The sequence below is a fragment of the Musa acuminata genome, chromosome BXJ1-10, assembly GCF_036884655.1.
Source record: "Musa acuminata AAA Group cultivar baxijiao chromosome BXJ1-10, Cavendish_Baxijiao_AAA, whole genome shotgun sequence".
NCBI classification, from domain to species: Eukaryota; Viridiplantae; Streptophyta; class Magnoliopsida; order Zingiberales; family Musaceae; genus Musa; species Musa acuminata.
Window position 1 is genome coordinate 21,746,512 of NC_088336.1, and position 23,644 is coordinate 21,770,155.

At 42.9% G+C, this 23,644-nt stretch overlaps 6 protein-coding genes across 12 annotated transcripts; 3 read left to right on the top strand and 3 right to left on the bottom strand.

Moving 5' to 3' along the window:
• The first annotated feature begins 3,692 nt into the window (after positions 1-3,692).
• LOC104000293 (glycine-rich protein 2-like) lies at positions 3,693-6,831 on the top strand. 4 transcript variants are annotated; one of them, XM_065086449.1, is made up of 2 exons: positions 3,693-4,581; positions 6,485-6,831. In XM_065086449.1, the coding sequence occupies exon 1, from the start codon at positions 3,872-3,874 to the stop codon at positions 4,508-4,510; it is 639 nt and encodes a 212-aa protein (XP_064942521.1). In that variant the 5' UTR covers positions 3,693-3,871; the 3' UTR covers positions 4,511-4,581; positions 6,485-6,831. The 4 variants fall into 4 exon arrangements, with proteins under 4 accessions (XP_064942521.1, XP_009420578.2, XP_009420576.2 ...); XM_009422303.3 differs by having other exon boundaries at positions 3,694-4,581; positions 6,569-6,831; XM_009422301.3 differs by lacking the exon at positions 6,485-6,831 and adding an exon at positions 4,893-6,146 and having other exon boundaries at positions 3,696-4,581.
• A 146-nt stretch (positions 6,832-6,977) lies between these two features.
• On the top strand, positions 6,978-10,038 carry LOC135595483 (ubiquitin-fold modifier 1-like). The gene is made up of 4 exons (XM_065086450.1): positions 6,978-7,488; positions 7,574-7,671; positions 8,103-8,135; positions 9,775-10,038. The coding sequence occupies exons 1-4, from the start codon at positions 7,403-7,405 to the stop codon at positions 9,861-9,863; spliced, it is 306 nt and encodes a 101-aa protein (XP_064942522.1). The 5' UTR covers positions 6,978-7,402; the 3' UTR covers positions 9,864-10,038.
• A 394-nt stretch (positions 10,039-10,432) lies between these two features.
• Positions 10,433-13,397, top strand: LOC104000289 (serine/threonine-protein kinase SAPK7). 2 transcript variants are annotated; one of them, XM_065086447.1, is made up of 9 exons: positions 10,433-11,449; positions 11,518-11,592; positions 11,711-11,812; positions 11,921-11,974; positions 12,036-12,128; positions 12,233-12,325; positions 12,577-12,681; positions 12,735-12,857; positions 12,917-13,397. In XM_065086447.1, the coding sequence occupies exons 1-9, from the start codon at positions 11,330-11,332 to the stop codon at positions 13,277-13,279; spliced, it is 1,128 nt and encodes a 375-aa protein (XP_064942519.1). In that variant the 5' UTR covers positions 10,433-11,329; the 3' UTR covers positions 13,280-13,397. The 2 variants fall into 2 exon arrangements, with proteins under 2 accessions (XP_064942519.1, XP_064942520.1); XM_065086448.1 differs by having other exon boundaries at positions 10,450-11,449; positions 12,759-12,857.
• An 845-nt stretch (positions 13,398-14,242) lies between these two features.
• Positions 14,243-17,618, bottom strand: LOC135595482 (probable sodium/metabolite cotransporter BASS2, chloroplastic). The gene is made up of 7 exons (XM_065086446.1): positions 17,209-17,618; positions 16,221-16,361; positions 15,628-15,783; positions 15,430-15,551; positions 15,204-15,338; positions 14,970-15,030; positions 14,243-14,619 (listed from the first exon to the last, which is right to left on the bottom strand). The coding sequence occupies exons 1-7, from the start codon at positions 17,584-17,586 to the stop codon at positions 14,449-14,451; spliced, it is 1,164 nt and encodes a 387-aa protein (XP_064942518.1). The 5' UTR covers positions 17,587-17,618; the 3' UTR covers positions 14,243-14,448.
• A 167-nt stretch (positions 17,619-17,785) lies between these two features.
• On the bottom strand, positions 17,786-20,887 carry LOC135582621 (FHA domain-containing protein PS1-like). 3 transcript variants are annotated; one of them, XM_065086444.1, is made up of 6 exons: positions 20,520-20,887; positions 20,219-20,406; positions 18,960-20,132; positions 18,725-18,878; positions 18,274-18,641; positions 17,786-18,198 (listed from the first exon to the last, which is right to left on the bottom strand). In XM_065086444.1, the coding sequence occupies exons 1-6, from the start codon at positions 20,842-20,844 to the stop codon at positions 17,947-17,949; spliced, it is 2,460 nt and encodes an 819-aa protein (XP_064942516.1). In that variant the 5' UTR covers positions 20,845-20,887; the 3' UTR covers positions 17,786-17,946. The 3 variants fall into 3 exon arrangements, with proteins under 3 accessions (XP_064942516.1, XP_064942517.1, XP_064942515.1); XM_065086445.1 differs by having other exon boundaries at positions 17,788-18,198; positions 18,725-18,884; positions 20,228-20,406; XM_065086443.1 differs by having other exon boundaries at positions 17,790-18,198; positions 18,725-18,884.
• Positions 20,888-21,400: 513 nt separating this feature from the next.
• Positions 21,401-23,404, bottom strand: LOC104000288 (protein SCARECROW). The gene has a single exon (XM_009422296.3). It carries the CDS (start codon positions 23,199-23,201, stop codon positions 21,852-21,854), a length of 1,350 nt encoding a protein of 449 aa, XP_009420571.2. The 5' UTR covers positions 23,202-23,404; the 3' UTR covers positions 21,401-21,851.
• Between the last annotated feature and the right edge of the window lie 240 nt (positions 23,405-23,644).

Here is a 23,644-nt window from a genome sequence, read left to right on the forward strand (position 1 = left end):
CATGGTAGCGCCATGGTACCGCAAAGGCGGGACTTCCGTGAAGTCATCCATCCCTTGCTCTCATGGAGGGAGAGTGCTTGGTCGTAAAAGGGGTCGAGGAGGTGGAGCATGCAGAGGAAAACTTCAAGTATCGAGACAAGACCTAAAGAACTTTGTAAGACCGGTGTCAACGAGCTTCTCATCAAGATAGCCGAAAGTGAAGGACTTCGGGTCATGCAAGAGTGCACGATCAAGAAACGAAGCAAGCGGTATGCGGTGCTATATCTTTGCTACTCAATGGAGTATGCGGTAGGGTTGATGGAGAAGACGGTATAATCTCAGAGGTGACCAAAACTATTAGCTACTTACTCTAAGTTGGGATGAAAACTTTCTGCATTTTAGAAGTTCGATGGTATTGAGAAGGCGAATCACAGTAGCTAACTCAACGCAAGGAGTGCAAACACTTCGAGTGCTTTAGAAGTGTGAGCAAAGAGCAGACGAATGTTAGTAACTAGCTCGATATATGAAGTATAACTCTCGAGGAGGTGGGCGAAGTCAAGTAACCATTGTCTTCTCAACTCTTAAAAGAATGAGCAAAACTGAGTACCCCAATTCTCTTATCTATCCAATAGAAGAGCTCTGCACAAGTGCAAAGACCCGTCGAAGATAATGAAAGATAATAGTTGTCAAATCCTCACCAATGATGATCAGTGCTACTGAGAGTAGATTATCCACTTCATTTCCCAACAGAATGTTAATCGAAAGCGGAAGTGATACAAATCTACTTGGAAGTAATAACTAAGTGAAAGAAGAGTCGATGGGCAAATTTTGTGAAAGAATGACCTAAAACTTCAAAAGTTTACGAGGCGATGCTCGTTAAAGCTCCAACAAGCATCCACCCAATTCAAGTAGCATGAAGCATTTGAGAGATTAACGTATAGTAAGGATAGTCTTTTCCTTCATCTGATGGATCCGTAGGAACCAACAGGGATTAACACAACTCAGCCAACTACACACTAGAGTCAGAGTCATTGGTAAGTTGAAGCAGTATGATGGATCATAAGTTTGACTACTCAATAATAGTAGTAGAGAGTAACTGAGAGCCAAGAGACACATTGTAGCTGGAGCAAATGATTGAAGGCTTAACAAAGGCGATGAGTTGCAATGTCGGCAAAGGCTGAGGACGTCGAAGGAATAAGTAGAGGAGAATGTCACAGACAAAATTTTAAATAGGATGTTTGATGTAATACTTATGTATGTCTATGTCATTTGATTTGTTCATGCTTTACACGACATGTAAAGGGACGGTCGAAGGCTTAACAGTCCCATTTTAATTGGGTTTGGTGGCCGTTTTAGACTTATAAATAAAGATTATGTCATGTGGACACTTGTGAGAGATATTCGGTATATAGTGGATCATTTTGACCCTCTATTATGAAACCATTCAAAGCTTGTAAAATATATTTATAATTTAGATTGTCTATGAAGTGTTTTTTGAAATGTTTGCTTGTGAATCCCGAGTGAGACATTTTTTCTAACTTATTTTCTCTTTTGTATGTCCTAAGGGACTATGGGAGATTTCAGAAAGGTTGACCTTTGCGGACGAACATGCAAGAGTACTGCCTGACTTAGACAAAACCGACTAAATCCGTAATAGGACACACTTTGATATAATCTTTAAGATCTTGACATATGGATTCAGTATTTTTACCTTTCGTTTGTCTATCACATACTTGGATCGAATTTGAGTCATTTTTAGATTATATAAATAATTAGAATACTAAGGAATAATAACATTATATATATATATATATATATATATATATATATATTAGTCAAAAGTAATAGAATTATACAAATTCTGAATCTGCTACTTAATACAAAAATTGAAAAAAAAAGCTATAATCACAGGGAGAACAGAATCAATTATAGAGAAAAAGTATGCCAAAGAAACACAATAATAATAAGAGCTAATGTTCCTACTAGTTGAATTTTTTGTCATTATTGAGCTCTATATAACATAATATCCCTAATTAAATTAAGAGCATCCGTATCTTTATTTATAGTTTTTAGTAAATTTTTAATAAGTAAAATAATATGGAATCAGAATACAAAAACACCAAAACTAAAGATATCATTTTCAGTCCAATAATTAGCATGTGATTCTGGTAAAATGCTGTGGCAAGCTTCAAGTATGGAAACTCCAAAAAGTGCATCCACAACATCAAAGTTCCTTCTATTTGATGTTGGTAGTGACATCAATTTCTTGTACTTAATATCTAGTTATATAGCTGTTGGACATAAGAATAGTATTTATGGTATCTGAACCATTGGACATCAGTTCATGCAGTTAACATCATTCCAATCCAAACACTTTCACAAAGACAAATTTCAGAGTAATGACCATCATTATGATTCTTCTGTTCTCATATTATAGAATGATCTCTGATTTGAATCTTTCATGAATTGTTCTGATTCATGAACTAATAATAGAATGATATTATTTCATGTAGTATTATTGCACATTCCATTGCTTTCTTATGAGAACAGATTCATACAGAGAATAATCATTCTTCTTGCGCAAACAATGATCAATTGATTCACAAAGATAAGTTCATTCTTTTTACTGTATGATCTGTCGAAATCTATTGTTGTTGGAAGTTAGGCGTCGTCCTCAATCAAGCTTGAATCTGAAGCAAGTAACAATTAATTGGGGACAAAATCCTCATCATCACTAAGAACATCAACACTTTGGTGTCAGCTTCTCACAAGATCCAAAACACATCTATTCCTTGAGGAGGAATAAGCTTGCTTTAATCCAAAGGTGATGCAGATCTGAACATATCTAATGCCCAAAGTGAATGCATATTTGTGCTTTTTAGATAAGATGTGATAACATCTTCCATTGAAGACTATCAAGCTGCAATTTTCTTTTGTGCATATCATCCAGGACCTCTGCAGCAGCGGGCATCTCTGAGCAAATCTTCAAATATCTTCTTACAGAGATACATTGCCTTTGGATTAGGATGAACTGATGTAAGAGTTTGATTCTATAGCTAAGAATAGCAACAAAGATGAGCATTCTGTACTCAGTTGTGATCTTGCAAATCTACAATTCTGTGCCAGAAATAGATTGACAGCAAACACATTCATTTGGTATCTCAAAATCTTGTCACTGTCACTTCCCTATCCAACCATGAAGAGCATTTCTTTCAGCAAAAGCTTATTCCATCACAGAATAATTCGAGTGTGAGCTTTTGTCAACAAGGATCTCATCCCCCATATTGGAGAAGGCAGAACCACTGCTTTTGTGCTGGCATTGGCTTCTATCAGTATCCTATCCTTCCATCAGCTCAAGCCAAATGCTTGAAAGAAACATATTCTTCTTACATAGGGAAAGAAAAAACATATCCCATATTGATCTTTGAATGGTGACAGAATTCCTCTTCTTCCTGATCTCCTCAAAGTAATGCTTCTTAGCTTTGGGATTCTTTGAGCCAGTTGCTCAGTGTCCATATGTACTGACAGCATTAGAGTGCATTCAGCCAAATTGCTCAGTGGCAATTTTAATTGATTGTGTCACATTTTATTCTCCACAAAAAAGAAAAAAAAATAGTTTTGTATGTTTTTTTGTCCTCTTAATTATATTTTTTAAGTGTTAAAAATAGAAAGAATAAAAAGGAAAATGAAAGGAGAAGTCGACAGTTAATACTGTTGGCGACGGGAAGTGGCGAAGAGGTGACTGTTTCGCTCCACCACCAGCTTAAGTATCTTATCGTGATTCCTTCCTTCGCGGATAAGGCCCGATCACAGCCGTCCGTTGTGTGAATAACCAGCGAAGAGGGAGAGGGGAGAACAGAGAGCGAGGTTGGATCGGAGAGTCTCGATCGAGATGGCGCATGCAAGGCGGCAGACGGGGACGGTGATCTGGTTCAGCGGCGCCAAGGGCTTTGGCTTCATCGCGCCAGACGGCGGCGGCGAGGATCTCTTCGTCCACCAGAGCGCCATCCGGGCCGAGGGATTCCGGGCGTTGTCGGAGGGTGACGCCGTCGAGTTCTCCGTGGATCAGGCCGATGACGGCCGGAGCAAGGCCGTGGACGTCACCGGGCCCAATGGGGCGGCCATCTTCCTCGGCGGCGGCGGAAGGGGTGGTTCCGGCGGCAGGGGTAGGGCCGGGGGCGGCGGGTATGGGTATGGAGGTGGCTATGGGGGTGGTGGGTATGGGAGAGGGTGGAGGAGTGGTGGAAGAGGTGGAAGGATGGGCGGCGGCGGCGGTGGTTATGGTGGGGCCGGTGGTGGCGGATATGGTGGTGGTGGTGGTGGTGTTGGGCCTTGTTACAACTGCGGGAGAAATGGGCATCTAGCTAGGGATTGCAGACAAGGAGTAAGTGGTGGAGGAGGCGGTGGAGGGGGAGGGAAGTACGGCGGTTATGGTGGTGGTGGTGGTGCTGCTGCTGGTGGAGGAGGAGGTGGATGTTACAATTGTGGAGAGCATGGCCATTTTGCAAGGGATTGCCCCAACGTCAATTGATGGATAGCTTCATGCACCCACAAAAAAGGGAAAAATAAGAAAAAGAATGGTTCTTGTTCTCCTAATTGATGGTATGTTTTCCCTTTCTTTTTCTGGTGAACTTTTTTTTGAGTTTTGCTGATATTGATCCGTAATGATGTCCATTTCTTGTTTTGATTTAACTATAAATTCACATCGTATGTATCTTCAATCATGTGATTAATGAAGTTATTGTTCTTATTAACCGAGCTTCCCCAATTGATCTCCAACTTTATGTGATGTTTTGCTTTGTGTACAAGTCGAAAGATTCGGTACAGGCAATTGCCTGTTCTGACATATAGTGGCATGCAGCTTACCATATAATTTTGCCTGCTCTGACTGTTGTCCGTTGTTGCCTGCTTAGAGAAAGGAGGATTAGCAGTAGATGGTGAAGAGGTCACGCAATGTGAAGAAAGAGAAGAAAAGTAGAGAGTAAAAGAAGAGATGAGGATGGAAGCAATCAGAAGAAAGGAAAAGTGTGTGACACTGAAAATAGTTATAACTTTATTAAGTTCTTTTAGATCTTTAGATGTCATGCCTAACAGTATGATTCTTATTGCACTTCACACTCCAGATCTGAGCCCCAGCAACATAAATTTGGGCTTTATATGTCATATGAAGAACTTTTGTATCTGCAAACTTTATACTTTTACTATCTACTACTACTACTACTACAATAATCACTTGTTGCTAATGTAGTATTACTATTCTATTGTGCAAGAATTCCTTTCATAGGTTTCACAACTGGAGGTGTCATAGCTGCAAGTGTTCTATTCTACACCTGCTTTTGTGTTTAACCATGCATTAGAGTTTCTGTCAGCCTGAGATATCAACTAGGCAACTTATTTTGGAGCACTTCTTTATCTTTTGGGCTCTACAACAGCATTAGATTCGCCTTTAATTGCATTGTCCTCTAGCAGAAACATATTATCATGACTGTTGAAAACTCCATTTCTTTTTTACATTTTTCATCTAAAAAATGAGTATCCAGATTTTGATAATAGTACAGAACCATCCAATATATCAGATAATAGCTTTCTTCATGTTTTGTGCTTGTTTAGAAGCATGGTCCATATTGTTGTCAGATATCTTTTCTATAAATATAACATTTTGTTTATATATGTGTTTTCTTCTTTTTCCATCTGACATCTCTTCTCCAGTTCCTTGCTAGAATATTGTTGGTCCTACAACGAAAAATGTAAGGTTTTCATGTTAAATTGCATCTTTCAGATGCTACTTAAATGCCAAAATGCATGTTGATCACTAACCATGCATGCATATGTCATACTTATACCTTAGAGAATCCATCAAGTAATTTTTAACTTAATGAGAATTTATTGTCATGGAAAGAAACTTTATGCTGCAGCTTGTGACCACAGAACCATATTTGTTGTCCAAACTATACGATTTGGTGCATCATGGCCTCATGGATGCCCAGAGTATAAATTGCTGAAAGTACTGTTGGGCTAAATATTTTCTTTCCTGTGGCTTATTTAAAGTGATCCTCCAATTGCAACAGGAAATGATGACAAGTAGCATTAAACTAAAACATAAATGTTTCCAGAATGAACTGGCAAATTATTCGATGCCGTTGCTTCTGTGAAACTTACCCCACAAACACTGGTAAGAGAATATGAAGTCTGATAGCTTAATCAACATATAAGCTTCTCCTCTCTGTCTTCCCTTGATGATTAAAGGGGAAGCCAAGAAATACTTACTCTGATCCATATCCAGCTGAAGGGAATAATTTGTGTGCAGTAACTTGTGCTTATATATACAGTGGAGAAACTGTGGATTGCCCTTTCTATGCTGTAAGGAACATCTTCCAAGCAGAAGCTTTGGTTAAGAGATCATGCTGAAGAATATGGCCTTAACCTCAAAAGGCTACTCAATATATTTTTATTCTTTATGGATTATATAAATTTCAAGTAACTATTCTGTTTTATATGTTATTAGCTGCAAGATTGAAGACTTCTTGTTTGGTATTTTGGTGGTGTTGACTGCAACATTATTGTCTTCCTTTATATGAAATGAAGACAGAAATGGGGTAAAGACTGGATCTTTGGTTGCCGGTTCAGCTCGAGGTATCTCTTCTTCCTTCGGCTCGAAATCAAACAGAAAGGGTAAAGGGAATCAAGACAATTGGTAGAACAGGTCAAACTCTGTGAGAGGAAAAAAGATGGCTACACAATACTTGATGAGAAATCAAGTTCTCTTGTGTTTTTTACTTTGATAATGCAATATACTTTGATGGTCACTGAGATGAATTCATCTTTTGATTAAAGAGTTTGGAATTTGCATCAGGGGACAAAGTTGAGTATCTTTCTTTGAAGAAGTCATTGATAAACCTTTATGCTTTCGAGTCCCTCAGCCTCTATCTGCATCATAATGGGTGTACACAGAGACAAAGATTCCATGCGCAACTATACATTTCTTTGCTTTGCATCACATCAGGCATAAAATATTTGTGAGATTCGGCACTATGACTTAAAGATGAGATTTAGTGCTATTGAGTTTGGGTTGTGCGGATTTGAATCCAACAATAGGTTAAATAGATTAATTAGATTGAAAATTGTAATTGTTCAAACCTAATTTTGGAGATAATTATATAAAATATGATTTTTTTTGCTTTTTTATTGATATTATTGACCGGAAAACCAACGCATGCAATTTTCTCAAGGCGGATGACTTATAACGGTATGTAATTTTCAATATAAACACTATACCGGTTTTCTGTATATTATAACGGTTCTGAGCAATTGTATAAAGGGATCCGTGGTTCATGCCCCCCGACCTCGTTCCAGATTGTGCTCTCTCTCTCTCTCTCTCTCTCTCTCTCTCTCTCTGGGGCGATTCTTCATCGCAGCGTGAGAGATGGCGGCGGCGACGGCAGCAGGAGGTGGTGGGAAGGTCTCGTTCAAGGTGATCCTGACATCCGATCCGAAGCTACCCTACAAAGTGTAAGCCCCGTTTTCGCTTTCCAACTGTCGTCGCCCTCTTTCGATTCCTAGGTTGTTCTCCGCTAATCTGTCGATCGGATTTCAGTTTCAACGTACCTGAGGCGGCGCCCTTCACTGCGGTGCTAAAGTTTGCGGCAGAGGAGTTCAAGGTCCCTCCTCAGACCAGCGCCATCATCACCAATGGTAAATTCTTGTAGATTGTGATTCTAATCCTAGGTTGAAGAAACAGGTTGAATTTTGGCAGGCTTTGATGATTGTGTGAGAATCGTTAGATCTGAAGGTTCCCTTTCGTGTTTTCCAAGTGATTTGTCTATTAAGTTTCGGCACAGTTGCGGCCTTAATGCGAAATTAGACTTTAAGTGGAAGTGCTTTGTGTAGATTTCTACATTAAAGAGTTCTTTTTGTGGATGCTAAACAAAATGAAATATAGCTGTGGAGAATTTCTGTTCAGCTTTTTCTTCCGCTGCAATATAATGGATTGGAAATATTTTCTTTGGTAGATGTAAATGAAACCCGCACAGTTTCTAGCTTCATGTCGACAATAATAGTACTACATTTTTCATAGGATTTATCTGTGCAGCACGTGAAATTCATGAACTTTTTCCCCTTTGCAGATGGTGTGGGAATTAACCCGCAACAAAGTGCTGGTATGTTGTGACCATCTTGACCTTTCCTTATCTGTCGATAGCTTATGTTTCCTTCACGGTTGTGCAATTTTTTGTGACACTTTCACCTTGGCCAATGATAGTTGAAAATTAGCTTTTCATATTTTTTGTTGAAATCCGGCTTCAGGCTTGCCCATATATCAGTGTTTTACTTGTAGTCAAAGAATGATAATTTTAATGTTAGGAAGTATTTTGAGGTAATGATTCTTAGAATGCAAGAAGTGATACAAACAACGATGAATTATATCTTTTGGTTCTTTCTAGTTTGGACAGGTTTAGGATATTAAAGTTGGTTTACATATTGTCACATCTGAGATCTTGCAAAAATAGCAAGGTATCTGTGTTGTTGAAGGTTTAAGTAGGCAGTTAAAGTGTATTTTTACTCCTAATCGTATATATATCAAAATTATGTTAGCTTGCATAATTATTGAGTTTAGTGGTGGATTAGATTGACAGTTCTATGTCTTGTAATGGCAATCCAAAATAAGGGAGAGAGCTTGATGATATTTGATCCATTGATCTTTACTTTGTACTTTCGACTAGTACATCAGTTGGATGATGGATGTTACTATAGGGAGGACAAAGAAAATAACTATCGAGGAGCTTCAAGACAATTGGTCAATATTCTCTATAAAGAGTCGAAATTGCAAAAGTAAATAAATGACCCAGCTCCTTTTAATAGTCTTTGTGCTAAGATGAACATATAGAAGATATGATATTTGATACTACTTGTTTACTTGGCCAATTTGTGTTAATCTTGTTTTCAGTTCACACTTTCAAGTAATTCACAACAAAGGCCAATCTACATATACCTTCATAATTTGTCCTTTTAGTCTGCAGGGAAAATTATTTATTTGTTTCAAAAAAATATAAAAAATAACAAGTTATCAAATGGGCAGACCATTAAAGTTTCATTGTGATGGCATAGTTCACAAGATCAGTTTCATTATTGGAGTTGGTTAACGATGATTTGAGAAGAGATATTATAAACAGTCATTTCCCTGTACATGAACACTATTGTGAGTTTTAGTTGTTCATTTGTTCGAACTGATTATTTTATTTAGAGTTAATTTGTTTGCAACTTGTATGCGGAAGGACACATGACTAGACCTTTCAAAAGAACCTGCAAGGATTATTCTACCGATCAAAGCTAAATAAGCAGCATTAGTTTTATTTTCTCTGCTCAATACCATCCTGATTAGTTCATTTCTTTTAGTATATGGAATATGGAACGTTGTTCTAGAGAGTGTAGGATTGAGGCAATGTAATTGCTCAACTCGTGTGCAGACAAATAACTGACACTTGATTGGTAGTCTAAGCATGTGAGGAATCGAGACCGAGGAATTGGCACTTGAAAGTGATCTTTTCTTAAATATAAAGGTTGCTGTTACTTGATTTGTTGAACTGTTCCAGCGTCACTCGCTGACCCTTCAAAGAGGATCACATCGCCATTTGGCTCTGCAACCTCTCTTGAAGTTGTTCTTTTCCTTTTTTTGCTCCCAGAAGCTTGATTTTTCTCGTCACTTGTCATCATAATTGGCATTTCCTGATTCACACAAGAAATGTGATTTTGGGACATCAGATCATTATACACATCTGCTATTCGATATGCTTTATGCAGGTAACGTGTTTCTGAAGCATGGCTCAGAGTTGCGTCTCATACCTCGCGACAGAGTTGGAGGGAGCGTATCAGATGGTTACTGCTACTAATTTTTCAGCACTTTGGAGTCTGCCTCTGCGACTACGAGAGGTTAAAACTATATCCTGGAACTATGGTTACTGCTCTGTAAAATCTATCGTAGAACGATTTCCAATATTTATGTATTGGATTATGGTAAGAGTAGAAAATGCAACATGAGCCTAATAAAAATAACTCTTTACCTGATCTGTTTGATTGATATATTTTTGAACAGTAGTCAGAGCTCCATAGGTAAGCAATCCTTTTCTTGTCCTTACTACTGCAACGTGCTGCTAGTCAACATTATGGCTACTCTTTATAATTTTATTTTTATTGAAGTATTATTTCTTTTTGGTAACATCTGCATATTTTCAGTTTCATTATAATATTTTTCCACGTTTATCCCTATCTTGCATAATATTATTCTATTTAATGAGTGTTTATAATAGCCAGCTTCACCCACCTGCACAGGTTGATCTCCTTCCTATTAATCATCTCGATAGGCACAACTTGCATTCTGAAGTTAACAATTACTCTTTTGGTTTTTGTGATTTAGAAGAAGAAATAATAATAATATCTACTTCATATAAAATAATAATAATAATAATAATAATAATAGTTTCCATGACATCGTCCACGTACGATCATGCATGTGCATGACCTGTCGGCAATGGTACGGCCATCTTGGCTGACGTAAGTCTGGGGGTTCAGTTACCCAAATTCCGACCCATGTGAGGCCTCTCTCACACACAAACCTGGCCATGTGGAGCCCATGGGTTACATCAGGGTTAATTGATTTTCCTCGATTAATAATAAGAGCCTTATTTTAGCGTGCTCTGATGTCATGCTGAGACTTGAAATTATATAGTAGTCCAGTCCACAAGCATAAGAATCAATATCGAGATCATCGGGTCCCCGTCGGCCCGGACAAGTCGTGGATTGATGCTTTAACAACCGTGCGTAATCAGCCCATCATGTGGGCTATCCTTCGTCAATCGCCGTCACTATCGCTCCATCACGAACGATTCATCGCTTCCACGTGTCTTATCCACTCGTTTTCAAGGAAGATATTTCGTGACGCCACGAATTGATCGGTCTACGAAATGAGATATGGACCAACGTATGGGTCCCGCACCGTTTTGCCCAACCACAAGTTTGGTAGGCGACTTGAGTCGACTAATGCTGCTCGTGTAAAAAGGCGGCGGACGAGTCGCGTCTTGTCCGAGCTCAGCCGCTATTTTGTACTGCTACTACCCGTCTTCCCTCTCGCGTCGTTCGCTTTTCCCCTGTTATGAGTCGAAGGCAAGTCTTTGGGATAAATATGTCCAAAGTATTCCTAGCACCGCGTTCCTTTGTCCTCACGCTTTCTTCTTCCTCCTCCTCTTCTGGATCCTCTTCTTTAGAGCTTTCGAAGAACTCGTGATCCTTCACCTCCGATCGACCAGAAAAAAGGCGTCTTCTTTCGTGTTCCTAGGGTCTGACCTTGGCGGGAGAGATAATGGAGAAGTACGAGCTGGTGAAGGATATCGGGTCGGGCAACTTCGGCGTGGCGCGGTTGATGAGGGACAAGGTGACGGGAGAGCTCGTCGCCATGAAGTACATCCCCAGAGGCCAAAAGGTCCGGTTTTTCTTCTCTTTAATCCCCTGCTTTTGGTGGTGGATGTCGTCTCACTTTGGGTCTCGCAGATCAACGAGAACGTCGCGAGAGAGATCATTAACCAGCGGTCGCTTTGCCATCCCAATATCATCCGATTCAAAGAGGTAAATGTGTCGGCATTAGCAAGTCCCTAAAATTGCCTCTGCTTAGCCTTTCATATCTCTGTTTCACGACCAAAAAAGGGTTCGTTTTTGCTTGTCCTGACCGTGATTTGAGCTGCAGGTCGTGGTGACGCCCACGCATCTGGCGATCGTGATGGAGTACGCCGCCGGCGGAGAGCTCTTCGAGCGCATCTGTCACGCGGGAAGATTCAGCGAAGATGAGGTTCTTTGTTCCCTCCTCCGTTGCTTTTTCTTCGGCCTCAAGTTTCTGATTTCCTCCGCAATTTCGCATCAATCGCTGTCTCTGACCTTTCATCTGTCGCTTCTACAGGCAAGATATTTCTTTCAGCAGCTCATCTCCGGCGTCAGCTACTGCCATTACATGGTAAATTCCCTTCAAACTCGTATCTTCATCCCAAATTACTGAACCAATCGGTTGTTTGCAGCAAATCTGCCACCGCGATCTGAAACTGGAGAACACGTTGCTCGATGGCAGCCCGGCGCCGCGCCTCAAGATCTGCGATTTCGGTTACTCCAAGGTTATCCATCCTCAAAACCTCTTCCCCTTCACCTCAGAGCCAAATCGATTCGAATTTTCGAGTGAAGATCCCTTTTTGCATTCGTTTCTTGCATGGAAGAGCAGTCGTCGTTGCTCCACTCTCGCCCCAAGTCCACGGTGGGTACGCCGGCATACATCGCCCCCGAGGTGCTCTCCCGGCGTGAGTACGACGGCAAGGTCAGTTCCGTAATTTGATCCATCCATCGCTCTCCTCTGTTCCTTCCTCTCTTCTTCCTCCTCGTGCTGCGCCGCAACCAGTACGTTGACGAGGACCGACGGTGGCGGAGAATGGCGTGTGGGGCCCTTTTGGCTGACACTTGGCTTCCAGATAAGACGGATTCCTGTGATGAATAGCTTTCCATTCTCCCTTATGATTTCGATTCTAGTAAATTGGCAAAGCAGATAGACATCATTGCCGGTCGGTGCAGATGGCTGATGTGTGGTCATGTGGAGTAACATTGTATGTGATGCTGGTGGGAGCGTACCCATTTGAAGAACCGGACGACCCCAAGAATTTTAGGAAGACCATGGCGGTATTAGCTTCATCTCCATCATCTCATTCCTGTCATCATTCTTCTTGTCTCAGTTGGACTGTCTTCTTCGATTGCAGAGGATAGTTTCAGTGCAGTACAGAATACCCGAGTACGTTCATATTTCCCAGGATTGCAGACAACTGATCTCCAGGATCTTTGTTGCTGACCCATCAAAGGTAAATCCTGAGTACAAGTTCCAGTGGCATCTCAGATCACTGAGTTGGTCTTTGTGCAGAGGATTACTGTGAGGGAGATTAGGAACCACCCTTGGTTCTTGAAGAACTTGCCCAGGGGACTAACAGAGGTAGCACAAGCAATGTACTACAAGAGGGATGCCAGCGGACTTGCCTACTCTCTTCAAAGCGAGGAGGAGATAATGAAGATTGTTGAGGAGGCAAGGATCCCGCCGGCGGCGTCAACACCATTGACGGCAGGCTCGGGTTGGGCCAAGGAAGATGAGCAGGAGGAGGGCAAGCAAGAGAAAAGGGAGACCGAAGAGGAAGAAGAAGAAGATGATGATGATGAGTATGAGTATGATATGAGGGTCAAGGAAGTACATGCCAGTGGAGAATTTCCAATGATATGTTTGGATCAATGAGAGAATCTTCGTTGCCTTATATGCTCCTAATTAATCTTATCGTACTGTTTATATCGATGAATGTTGATATGTTTGCAACAGATGAAATCGATCAATGTATGGTAGTCTTAATACCAAATGTTGTCTGATGCTTTGGAATGTTTGACCGCAGCGATCATCTCCTACCTTGAACACAGCAGTAATCAAAATTAATGGCGTTGCTCGGTTCTCAGTACCTGTAGTTCTTGACGGACATCCCTTCTTTAGCTTCCGCCGATTCGCCTTCTCCTGTCTACTTGCGGCGCTAAGCGAGGGAGTCGGCGTTGGCACGGACGAGGAGAGCATCTTGGGCAGCCTTTTCCTTCTCCGGCCTTCCTCCCCACGGCTTCAGGCATGTGTTCTGCAGAGCTCAGGCGTACGAGGGAGGAGACATGCCATGGGTTGGGGCTCTGGTTCATGTGCATTCAAGTTCGAGGTTGCCTCCACTTCCGACCGCCCACCGGAGAGGAACTGTTCAAGAGTGCATGCAAGAGCATCGATCATCATCACCTGTGTTAGGGAATCTATTGCAAAGATCATGATGATGGTTTAGTGCTGTAGCATGATGCCAGGAGCAGCTGGTGGGATTCTTCTGTGCAGGAGCTTCAAGGTGTACTCGGCAACCTGTTCCGGTGTGGCTTTCTCTGTGCATTCAGCGACAAGGGGTGAGAGGAGGGATACCATCGAACATGACATTGTTCTCAGCCAGGTGGACGATGACCTCAGCCCACACTTTCTGTACCACCTCGAAGGTCCTTTCGATTCCATGGCTTCCATCAAGCAACATCTTAGGCTCAACAACTGGAACCAAGCCATTGTCCTCCAAAGAAATCGAGAAACTTGTCGGAGTAGGCACCGACAATCGCGTCGCGGTTTCCCCGTCCGAGGATATAATTGTCGCAATAAGCAAACAGCAAATATACATACAATTACAATCCTCGCAAATGAAGGAACTCTGTCAACCAAACAATTTTCTTCTATGGTAATTTAATTCTTCATATACAAACAACACCCATATTTTCTTTAGAACAAATATACAATGAAGATAATTGACCGAGACTTGAGACTGTCCTCGCTGGACCAGAAGCATTTTAATGAAATAAAGTTCCAACATTACGAAACTCGATAACAACATTGTCTTCATTTTTGTGTCAATCCTTGGTATCAGCATCAGAAGGGAGCCAGTATCGCCATACGGCACCGAGGGAGCTACCCATGATGTTCATGATAATAGCCGATAGCGCAGGCGGCAAGGCAACCAGCGGGGAGGAAAAGTGCGAAGTCGCTAAGACAACACCCAACGAACAGTTTTGCATACCGACCTGCGTGTGAAAAAAGGAACCATAATATTCTAAGAAAGTTTGGAACTGTCATCTTTATGTGCCTATTTGCATGAAGGATGATAGGATGGTAGAATAGTAACAACACTAATGATAACTCTTCGATTGTATGCACTTAAGAGAAAAGAGCTCATCTAGTAACAAAAGTCGGCAAAAATGGTAAACATGCATGAATAGTTCCTACTAAAAATCTACAAGTTGGACTTGAGTGCCTTTAAAAGGTTCATATTAACTTAATCTACAAAATGAAAAGCATTATTTACACTAAATGTTCGGAAGCTAGAGATTAGAAATTGACTAGGTGAATGTTCTGTTCTCAGATGAACAGATACCTCGATTGAGATTGCTCGTCGCTGTTTTTCTCCCATGCCACACATAGCTGCTGACAGGTATCTATACAAAAAAACATACACATACTATCAGAAAGGATTCTAATCGTCTTTACTATGTTTAAGAAATTATCTTTCCAATTGGTTGAATAAATAAATAAAAAAAGAAGAAAATACATCTCCAGCTTGATGATAAAAATTTTCTGATGTATAATAAGCTTGAGGGAAAATCCATACCCCAACAAAAAGCCTGCAAAATGTAATAAAAACACTGCAAGTATCACAACGCCCATATCTCCAGAAATTATGTCAGAACCACCAGAACCATTCAGAGCTGATGTTCTAAATCGCACAACATTTTCCGAGAACACACTGCAACATCCGAGAAACTTGTGTGAAGGACAACATGCAGATAGAAAAGAAACAAGAAATAGGCAACTAAGCAAATTTTCTCATCCCAGACCTGCTTGCGAGAAGCGAAGAAGCTAATACAGCAAGAAGAGGAGCAAATGGGATGATGGCTTTCACGATAGCTGGAAATGCACTTTGCAAATAAGATCCCAACAGAACCGGAGCAACAACTACCTAAAAGCAAAAAACACATTATTCCTGACAAAGGAAAGAGTAACAAAAAGAGATCGATGAACTGTTTGAATTTTACCTGGAGAGTACTGATGGACAGTCTAATGGCATCCACAGACACAAAAGTTCCAGCAAGAATTTTGGTTAAAAGAGGAGTAAGAAGTACTGCAGCAAGGGTGGTGCATACAGTCATCACGATGGCTAATGGCACATCTCCTCTAGCAATTAATGTCACCTGCAACACTATTTGAAAGAAGGATATTAAAGAACAGGATAATTTTTAAAATCTGGGACTTCTCATCAGGTGATATATATTTTTTCCTGAAATGCATAATTTCCTAATTTTATGCAACCCATCTACATCAGAATTACTTTATAGCAATATTTAAGGGAATAAAAAAAACTTGGATTATAGGAAAGATCATACACATGGGGCATCAGCATTGAAATATATAGGAAAATGATGATAGTGAAAGAAGAGAGGATCAAGAAGTTAGCAGTCTTGAGTTCATGAACCTTCTTCTCGCATAAAAAGAGCAAGAATGCTTTTGGTATTATGAAAGTTTTGTTACTGGATCATGAGAAATATGACAACAGTTTTAAGTGAAGAATCAGAAAGTAACTCTAGGTAAGAGCATTTCATTGATCTTGTCCAGAAATGAAATGACTTACCACATTGGATGCAGTTCCCGCAGGACAACAGGCGAGCAGAATTAGACCTACTGAAAGAGATGGTGGAAGACCAACTGCTTTGCTCAGTATAACTCCAAAAGCTGGCATAATTGTGTATTGAGCAACAAAACCCAACAGTATCTACAAACACAAACAGAAGAGAAAACAGTAAGAAAACATTTAAAGGGATGTCTTATCCATGAGTGCAGAAAATAGGTGGTGAGCAATCAGATAAAATCCATATTAAGCCAAGCAGATTCCGAAGATCTTAGCAGGATTTATTCTCCTATATCAGCAACTACATAGCCCACAGAAGAGAAGTTCTTCAAGTCATTACTTTTCCAGATTAACAAACAAGCAGTCACCATCCAACTACACAAGAGAAGACCAAACAACATTTTTACTCCTCAGAATTCACATTTTGAGGCTAACTAGAAATCCGGCAGCAATTTTAATATCTCTCAGACGGTTGAAAGACGATATTGTCAGACTTCAGCAGTAGCTGCTTGTCCTCTTCCAAACATTAATAAGCATTCCTACAATATAATTTTTCTTGAATTTTCTTGCCAAGTACTCTTGAACATGACCAATTCGTTGATATGGTGATGTGATACTTGGATCGATAATAGGTTTGACTTTGGACTCCTCACAAAATTGTCGAACTCCAAACCATATTGCAAGTAGTAATCCTCTGATGTATCGCCGGGACCAATTAAAAGGAACACATCACATCATTACATACTTATCTGAATTTATACACAGTTGTGACTCTCAACCAAAACATAAGCTCTGGAATGACACCGTGAGTCAACTTAAGAGATCCATCCGGATCCAATTTAAAGATAAGCATTCGAGAAATTCCCTAACACAGATGAAGAATAAATCTTTTCAAATTAGACATCCTGAATTCCAAAAAAAAAGGAACCTAGAAGTCAAAAGAGTTTGAATATTTTACGGTTCGTCCAATTATTCCTTTGTAATAACTCACAGAGAAAGGCCTTTCCCGGAAGAGTGCGATCAGGTCCTTCAGTTCCAGAGTGAGACCCGTAACCAGCATGATAAAACCCAAAGAGAAGCTATAAGAGGCCGGCCCACGCTTCACGAACCAAGAGAAAGCCGACGGATTCACGCAGGCGACGGTCCCTCCGATGGTCACATAGAGAGGGTAGAGGCTGGCAGCGGTGGTGAGAACCTTCTTCCATCTGCGAGACCTCGGGTCGGCTTGGTCCGGGATGCCGGAGAGGGCTCTGACAGTGGAGCGCGTCGGGCGTCGATAAAAACCGCACCTTGGAGGAGCTCGGTGGAGGAGCAGATTGGGGCGGAATTCATGGAGGAAGACCAACGACCGGAAGCCGACGAGAGACATTGAGGTGAGGGGGGGCACTGGGAAGCAGCAGAGGAACCGACACGTGGGGCTTTTTTAAGTTCCCGGGCGCCTTGGAGATAGTGTCGGGCGTTATCGGATCCGGGTACCATCTATCCTCGACCCGATCCGAGGAATGGACATTTGATGACGTGCATGACATCGTTCGGTTTAGAAACCTTTTAATCGGTTTGACATCGATTTTGATGGATATAGGAAGTCAATAAATTAGATTTTCAGATACTATTAAATTAAATTAAAAATGATATTACATAAAATAAAATATGCATAGATAAATTGACTCGAATGCATTTAGAATTGCATCTCTACAATCTTCAAGAGAGATTTGCTTCCTCTTTTTTGTCACTTGACTGGATTACTTTGTCCATACTGGGAATTATGCATCAGTATAAGCTTTAATCCTTTAGCAGCCTCGGCTGCTTTCCCTACTGTTCTTACAGGTTGACGGAGGAGGGGATTGTGGAGCAGCCCAACATCACTCGACGAACAACGCCACGTCGATCCTCTCGGACTGCTTCTCCCCCAGAGAAACCTGTTGGAAAATGGATTCACGAGACTTGCGCGGAATTCCTTGGGAGTCTCGCATAGCAGCCCCTGCAACGCGCACAAACGCAAGTTTTAGCTTCACAGGGCGAGGAAGAAACCTCTCTATCCGAACTATATGCACACCTCTGCCATGGCTTTGATCTTCAGCGTAATGCTGTTGGATAAGAGGATGAATTGTTGGCCGTCATTCTTCGTTTTCTTGAACAAGAGCGCGCAGTCGAGGATGTGGTCTTCCGCGGTCGGAGAAACGATCTCAGTCAAGCTTCCGTAGGCGGAGAAGGATTTGGAGTCGGTGCCGTCGCCAAATGGTGATCGAGGTGAGGCAGGGGGGGTTGGCAGCACCGGCAGCGTCTCGGATGAGCTCTGAACATGAATCCACCAACTTGTGTTCACCATACACTCTTCTATCCATTGCAGTCCTTTGGATGCCATTTTTGTTGATTTGCTAAAGAGGCTCTCGCGCCGCTTGAGGCAGTCGAGTTCCCTTATGACTGCAAGACAAGAGAATAGCAGCTGATGTTTAGCTGCATAAAGATGTTAGATTGAAACAGGGGAAGAATCAAGCTGAGCTTACCGATTCGTGGGACGATGAGGTGAGTCTCCTTTAGGCCTTCGAGGAGCTGCAGGGACCTTCTTGATTCTTCATCCAGAAAGCAATTTGCTTCGACCACAATGTTCCAGATCTTCCTCTCTTCTGCTTTGGGGATCACTTCGCCCATGGGTTGTCTCTGCAACTAAGGATCGAAATCAATCAAACATTTGGCTGACAAATAAATTCATGCAGCAGCAGTATCTTTCTAAAAACTTACGGAAGAGCGATTCGGTTCACATTCTGAAGTCGGAGCATCCTTGGTGGAAGCACAGTTGCCCTCTGAAGTAGCATCGCAGCTTTTCGAAGCAGAAATCTCCAGCAGAGGTTGAAAGGGAATCCGTTCCACTCTTCTCTTCAAGATCTCCTTCTCGATTCTCGCACAGCTACTGAAGGAAGACTCCTTCGACTTCGCAGATCGCGAGATGTCGGGCGTCAGATTCTCCTTGTCTGAAGGAAACGTGTTCTCATTGTCTTCAACCTTCATAAGAATTCCACCACACACTTTCCTCGATTTCATATGTTTACAAGAGTCTGGTGTCCAGTTCTCTTTGTCACCATAGAGCACATCTTCTTCCAACACACTTGAATTTGTGATGGAGTTAGAATGTAGTATCTGCAGATCTTCCTGATATTTCTTTGACTTCCCAGCACAAGTGCTAGATTTAAAGATGTTACACTTTACTAGGTTCTCAGAGGAGGCTTTTCTAGTCCTCAAGTCACTGAGTACCTCATGTTTGCAGTTGTCTTCTTGAGCTGGCCGAACCTTATCTGCAACATTAGAATGTTCTGCAACACACCCAGATTTCTGCAGAACCCTGCTGGTCCTCTTAATCTTTCGGCTTGACATTGGTGTTACGTTCTCCTTATCTGAATCAAAATGTTCTTCTCTATCTTGACCATTTTCAAAGAGCACCCTGCAAAGTTTTTCCTCTCTCTGAGCTGGATCACAAACACTGTTGTTCTCTTTCCCTGTACTTCCTCCGACCTCTGCATCAGGTCTTGTATTTGTGATTTTCTCCTTGCCCCTCCCCGTCTCGATTCGAAGGAAGCCAACAGACCTCGACTTACTCCTCCTTGACAAGAGGCTTGACGGAAAGCTCCCCTTCTCGGACCTCTCCAGGCTCAGGTGGTCCCCCTCGAATGGTTGCTGAACAGAAGATAACACCTGAGGAGACGAATTCTTGTCCATGGTTGGCATCGAAGACACAACGAACTCATGCATCGGCAAGGCAGCAAAGAGGCTTGAGCCCTCTGCTTCGAGTATTGGGCTCTGTTGTTCCATTGTGGCTGGCAAAGGTGATGGATTCATAGATTCCGGCAAAGGTGGCGCCGAAGGTATCACAGTAGGCCACATTTCGATCATGTCAGTTAGTAACTCCTCGCAATCATCCTGTAAAATCCCAATTGAAGCAAACGGTTTTGCAGAGATTGAAAGGACAGAACTTTAATCAAGGAGAAGTGAAAGGATCGAAAAACCTGACTGACTTCTACCGTGTCTTCAACCAATGGCTCCAATGGGTTATCCATCTCAAGCGCGCGGCTTGATGAGACCCATTGAAGCCTGTAAACCCTCGTCGAGGCGCCGAGCCTCAGAATGTCGCCATCTACCATGTCGACCGCCACGTTGGGCGGGATCTTGGTTCCGGAAACCCAAGTCCCATGAACTGGATACCGAAGGGAACCGAATCAACCACCGATCCCGAAACAATGAGAAGAAGAGGAAGAAGAAGAGAAAAATATCGGGAATTGGAGGAGGAGGAGGAGGAGGAGGACGCACCGGAGGAGAGATCGGTGACGGCAAGCTTCCGCAGCGAGGGAACGAGGCGGGCGGCGAGGTGGAAGCGGCTGATGCTGGGGTGATCGAGGACGACGTGACAATCTGGATGGCGACCGAAGAGGATCGGGCGGTCCTCATCGTCTATTTCTCCTCCACCTGGGTTAGGAATGTGGCCGCCGTCTCCGGCCGTCGTCGGATGCGGCGGATGAGGAGGGGGCAAGTTAAGGAAGAGGCGCTTTAGGATGCTGCCCTTCTTGAGGACGGAGAGGACGGCGATCTTGATCTCCTTCTCCTCTGATTTCGATCTCTCCTTGTCCCCCATCATGTCTTTCTTTCTTTCTTGTGTGTTGTTGATTTGGGCGTTTATTTAGAGCGGTGTTCGTGTGAAATGGGGATTTCAAAGCAGAGAAGCCCGTTGGCCGCCTCTCCAACGGCTACTTTGGTGTGACTGTAATGTTCCTTCGCACTTTGTCCGAATACTCGTTTCACCAAGACGTGTGATTGGAAGGCCCACCGTGTCCCATAAGGAAGTCAAATCACAAATCAGGTAAGACTGCGGGTAACGTGGTTCCTTACCCACGAGCGAGGACACTGCTCTACGTCCCGACCTGAACGTTACGACTTACGTGACGACAGGCGGCGTTTGACCCATACGCCCTACGCTGACGTGGCGATACACCAACCTGTTAGAATAACGTATAAGAAGGCTCCACAGGCGGGCCCCACATTTAAGGCAAGATTGATTTAGACTCAAATCCTGACCCAAATCTATCCGATGAAGAAGATGGCTTTCCTTTGTTTTCTTCCTTCTTCTTACGTCAGGAAACTTCTTCAGTGGCTTTGCAATATATTCTTGTGGAGGAAAGAAAAGTTTGCTTTATCCTTCTCAAGTCAATCAAGAACAGCATCTTTACATACAAAATGAGACGGAATCAATCATTTACTTTTCCTTTAAAGGAGTCATTGCAGTGCATGAATGTGACACGTATGCTGAGGAGATTTAAACCTGAGGTATATCTGCATCCTCTGCTCTTAAATCTTACCTAAGGTCAAGGATTCTCCAAGCACACTGTATCGAGGATGCCAAGTCTAAGATTTCACAGTGGTGTCCTGCAAATCTTGGTTAGGTGGAATCAAACTTGGATGTCGTACTTATTTGAATCGACTGCAGTACTCAAGAAAAAAGGCAGCATAGGAACCATCTCTATCCCAACTACACACAGGAAAGAAATGAAGAAATCATGATGTAAACAAAACATTTTCTTGATTTAAGCTCTAGATCATGAAATGTTCCAAAGTTGGCTTGGTTCATTTTGCTCACATGTACCCAGATCACCTTGTGCATTTCCATGCAGAGACCGTGATTAGATTTCTATCTTGCAAACACAAAGACAGTGTTCTTCCATCATCTGTCTCTGAAATGCCAAACCCGCTGTTGCTCACATGCTCTATGCTCGAAAACTGGCCCTTAATCTTCAGCAGCAGCTTTGCTTGGCTCACCGACCTCGAACTCAATTTCATTCCTTGGAACCCAGTGCTCTCCATCCTCCCCTTCCACGCACTTGTCTTCTCACAGTTGCAGGTTATGGCGCTTTTAATCTCTCTCCCAAGATGGTTCTTCTCGATGCTCAGCCTCCCCAGGCTGTCTGCTGGGAGACAGTCATGCAACGAGCTAAACATGGCTGCAAAGTAGTTCAAGGACGACTCCACAAACCTCGCTGAGTAGCCTGCGGGGCGTTGGCTAATTTCTTTCTCTGCTAAGACTACGACGGAGGGATTCAAGGAGTGGATGGACATCAATGTCGCGAGCATCTCAGACGAGCTCTTCATGGTCTGCAGATAGAAGACCAAGTTCACGGCAAGGGTTGCGTTCTTCTCGATCTTAAGGTCACTGGTTGTCGAGCCTCGCAAAAGCCCATTGTACACGAACTCCAGATTGCTGCAGCTCTTCGAGAAACCGACAAGCCTCGTTTCAGTGTTCTTGAGCTCCTCCGTGCTTCTGCCAAACCCTGTCAAGTGCAGAGAGATTGGCTTACTCGTTGTAGCCTTGTCACAAAGGGATTGGATCAGAGAGGGCCACTGGAACCCGTAGGAGACGTCAAAATCGATCACATATAGTCTTCTGCCGTTTTGCTTCTCTTCCGCCTCGAAGGCTTCCACTATAGTCTGGTTGGCGGTGAAATGCGCGAACTGGTAGCACGGAGAAGCCCGGTAGAGCTCGGTGAAGGCCGTGAACTCCTCCTCCGGTGTCGGATGCGCCATGATTGATCGGTAGAAGGGGGAGCTATCTGTCAGAATCCTGGCAGCCAAGCCGTCGGCGAAGTAGGCCATGACTCGTTGCATCGGATGGCCATGCAGAGAAGCATGCTGGTACAGGTCGACTATGGCGTCGATCGCTGCGTCTGCATGATCGGCGTCGATCGCTGAGGCGGCGAGCAGAAGCAAACGAGGCAGTTGTTCGTCCGTCGCGTCTTCCTGCCCGCTTCGCTTGGGGTCTTCTCTCAGCATACGCTCTCTCGCTTGAAGCAGCACCAAGAACTTCCCATCATCTGCATCTTTCGCCTTCACATGGCATGCACCGAAACCGTCCCTCGCCTTCCTCTTCTTGATAGCATGAGAACGCCAAGCGCGGACGTTGTCGTCTCCTTCCATTCTCTGAAGTCGACGAAACTTGGGAGACATGAGGAGGGGGAAAGGAGAGTAGGTATCTTCTCCTCAGGTCATTTCTCTTTTCTCAGTTTTCGGAATTCTCGCGTCTTGGATTCCCAGCTTGAGACGGTGGGCTGCTTTATTCTCTTTGGTTGGCACCGCCTCTCCCCCTTCTCTTTTCTCACTCGATCTGGTCTCAGTGCGTGCCTGACGGTGGTGACAAGGAGCGAGACAGGGAAGTGGTTGGAAGATTGGAATGGTTCAAAAGATGCCATGAGGCAGTCGGCAAGGAACAGAGTGAGGCGGACGCAGGAGGGCGGAATCATCGCTTGGTTTGACACGGCTTGTCCTCTTGTCCCGTTTCCCAGAAGCGATCTCGTGTTCATTCCCTTCCTTTTGTTCCAGCATGACGCTATCAGAGGAAGAAATGTTTCTGCCCAGGCTCTTTTCCCACATGCGGATCGGATCCGGAACAC

Coding starts and splice junctions, on each gene's coding strand:
- LOC104000293 (XM_065086449.1), top strand. CDS start 3,872: ATGGCGCATGCAAGGCGGCAGACGGGGACGGTGATCTGGTTCAGCGGC.
- LOC135595483 (XM_065086450.1), top strand. CDS start 7,403: ATGGCGGCGGCGACGGCAGCAGGAGGTGGTGGGAAGGTCTCGTTCAAG. Junction 7,489..7,573: donor CCGAAGCTACCCTACAAAGT/GTAAGCCCCGTT, acceptor ATCGGATTTCAG/TTTCAACGTACCTGAGGCGG. Junction 8,136..9,774: donor TAACCCGCAACAAAGTGCTG/GTATGTTGTGAC, acceptor TGCTTTATGCAG/GTAACGTGTTTCTGAAGCAT.
- LOC104000289 (XM_065086447.1), top strand. CDS start 11,330: ATGGAGAAGTACGAGCTGGTGAAGGATATCGGGTCGGGCAACTTCGGC. Junction 11,450..11,517: donor ACATCCCCAGAGGCCAAAAG/GTCCGGTTTTTC, acceptor TGGGTCTCGCAG/ATCAACGAGAACGTCGCGAG. Junction 12,129..12,232: donor GCGATTTCGGTTACTCCAAG/GTTATCCATCCT, acceptor ATGGAAGAGCAG/TCGTCGTTGCTCCACTCTCG.
- LOC135595482 (XM_065086446.1), bottom strand. CDS start 17,586: ATGTCTCTCGTCGGCTTCCGGTCGTTGGTCTTCCTCCATGAATTCCGC. Junction 15,031..15,203: donor TTTGCAGGCTTTTTGTTGGG/GTATGGATTTTC, acceptor TTTTTTGTATAG/ATACCTGTCAGCAGCTATGT. Junction 14,620..14,969: donor GACGAGCAATCTCAATCGAG/GTATCTGTTCAT, acceptor TTTCACACGCAG/GTCGGTATGCAAAACTGTTC.
- LOC135582621 (XM_065086443.1), bottom strand. CDS start 20,844: ATGATGGGGGACAAGGAGAGATCGAAATCAGAGGAGAAGGAGATCAAG. Junction 20,407..20,519: donor CGTCACCGATCTCTCCTCCG/GTGCGTCCTCCT, acceptor TTCGGTATCCAG/TTCATGGGACTTGGGTTTCC. Junction 18,642..18,724: donor CCTCATCGTCCCACGAATCG/GTAAGCTCAGCT, acceptor CTTGTCTTGCAG/TCATAAGGGAACTCGACTGC.
- LOC104000288 (XM_009422296.3), bottom strand. CDS start 23,201: ATGTCTCCCAAGTTTCGTCGACTTCAGAGAATGGAAGGAGACGACAAC.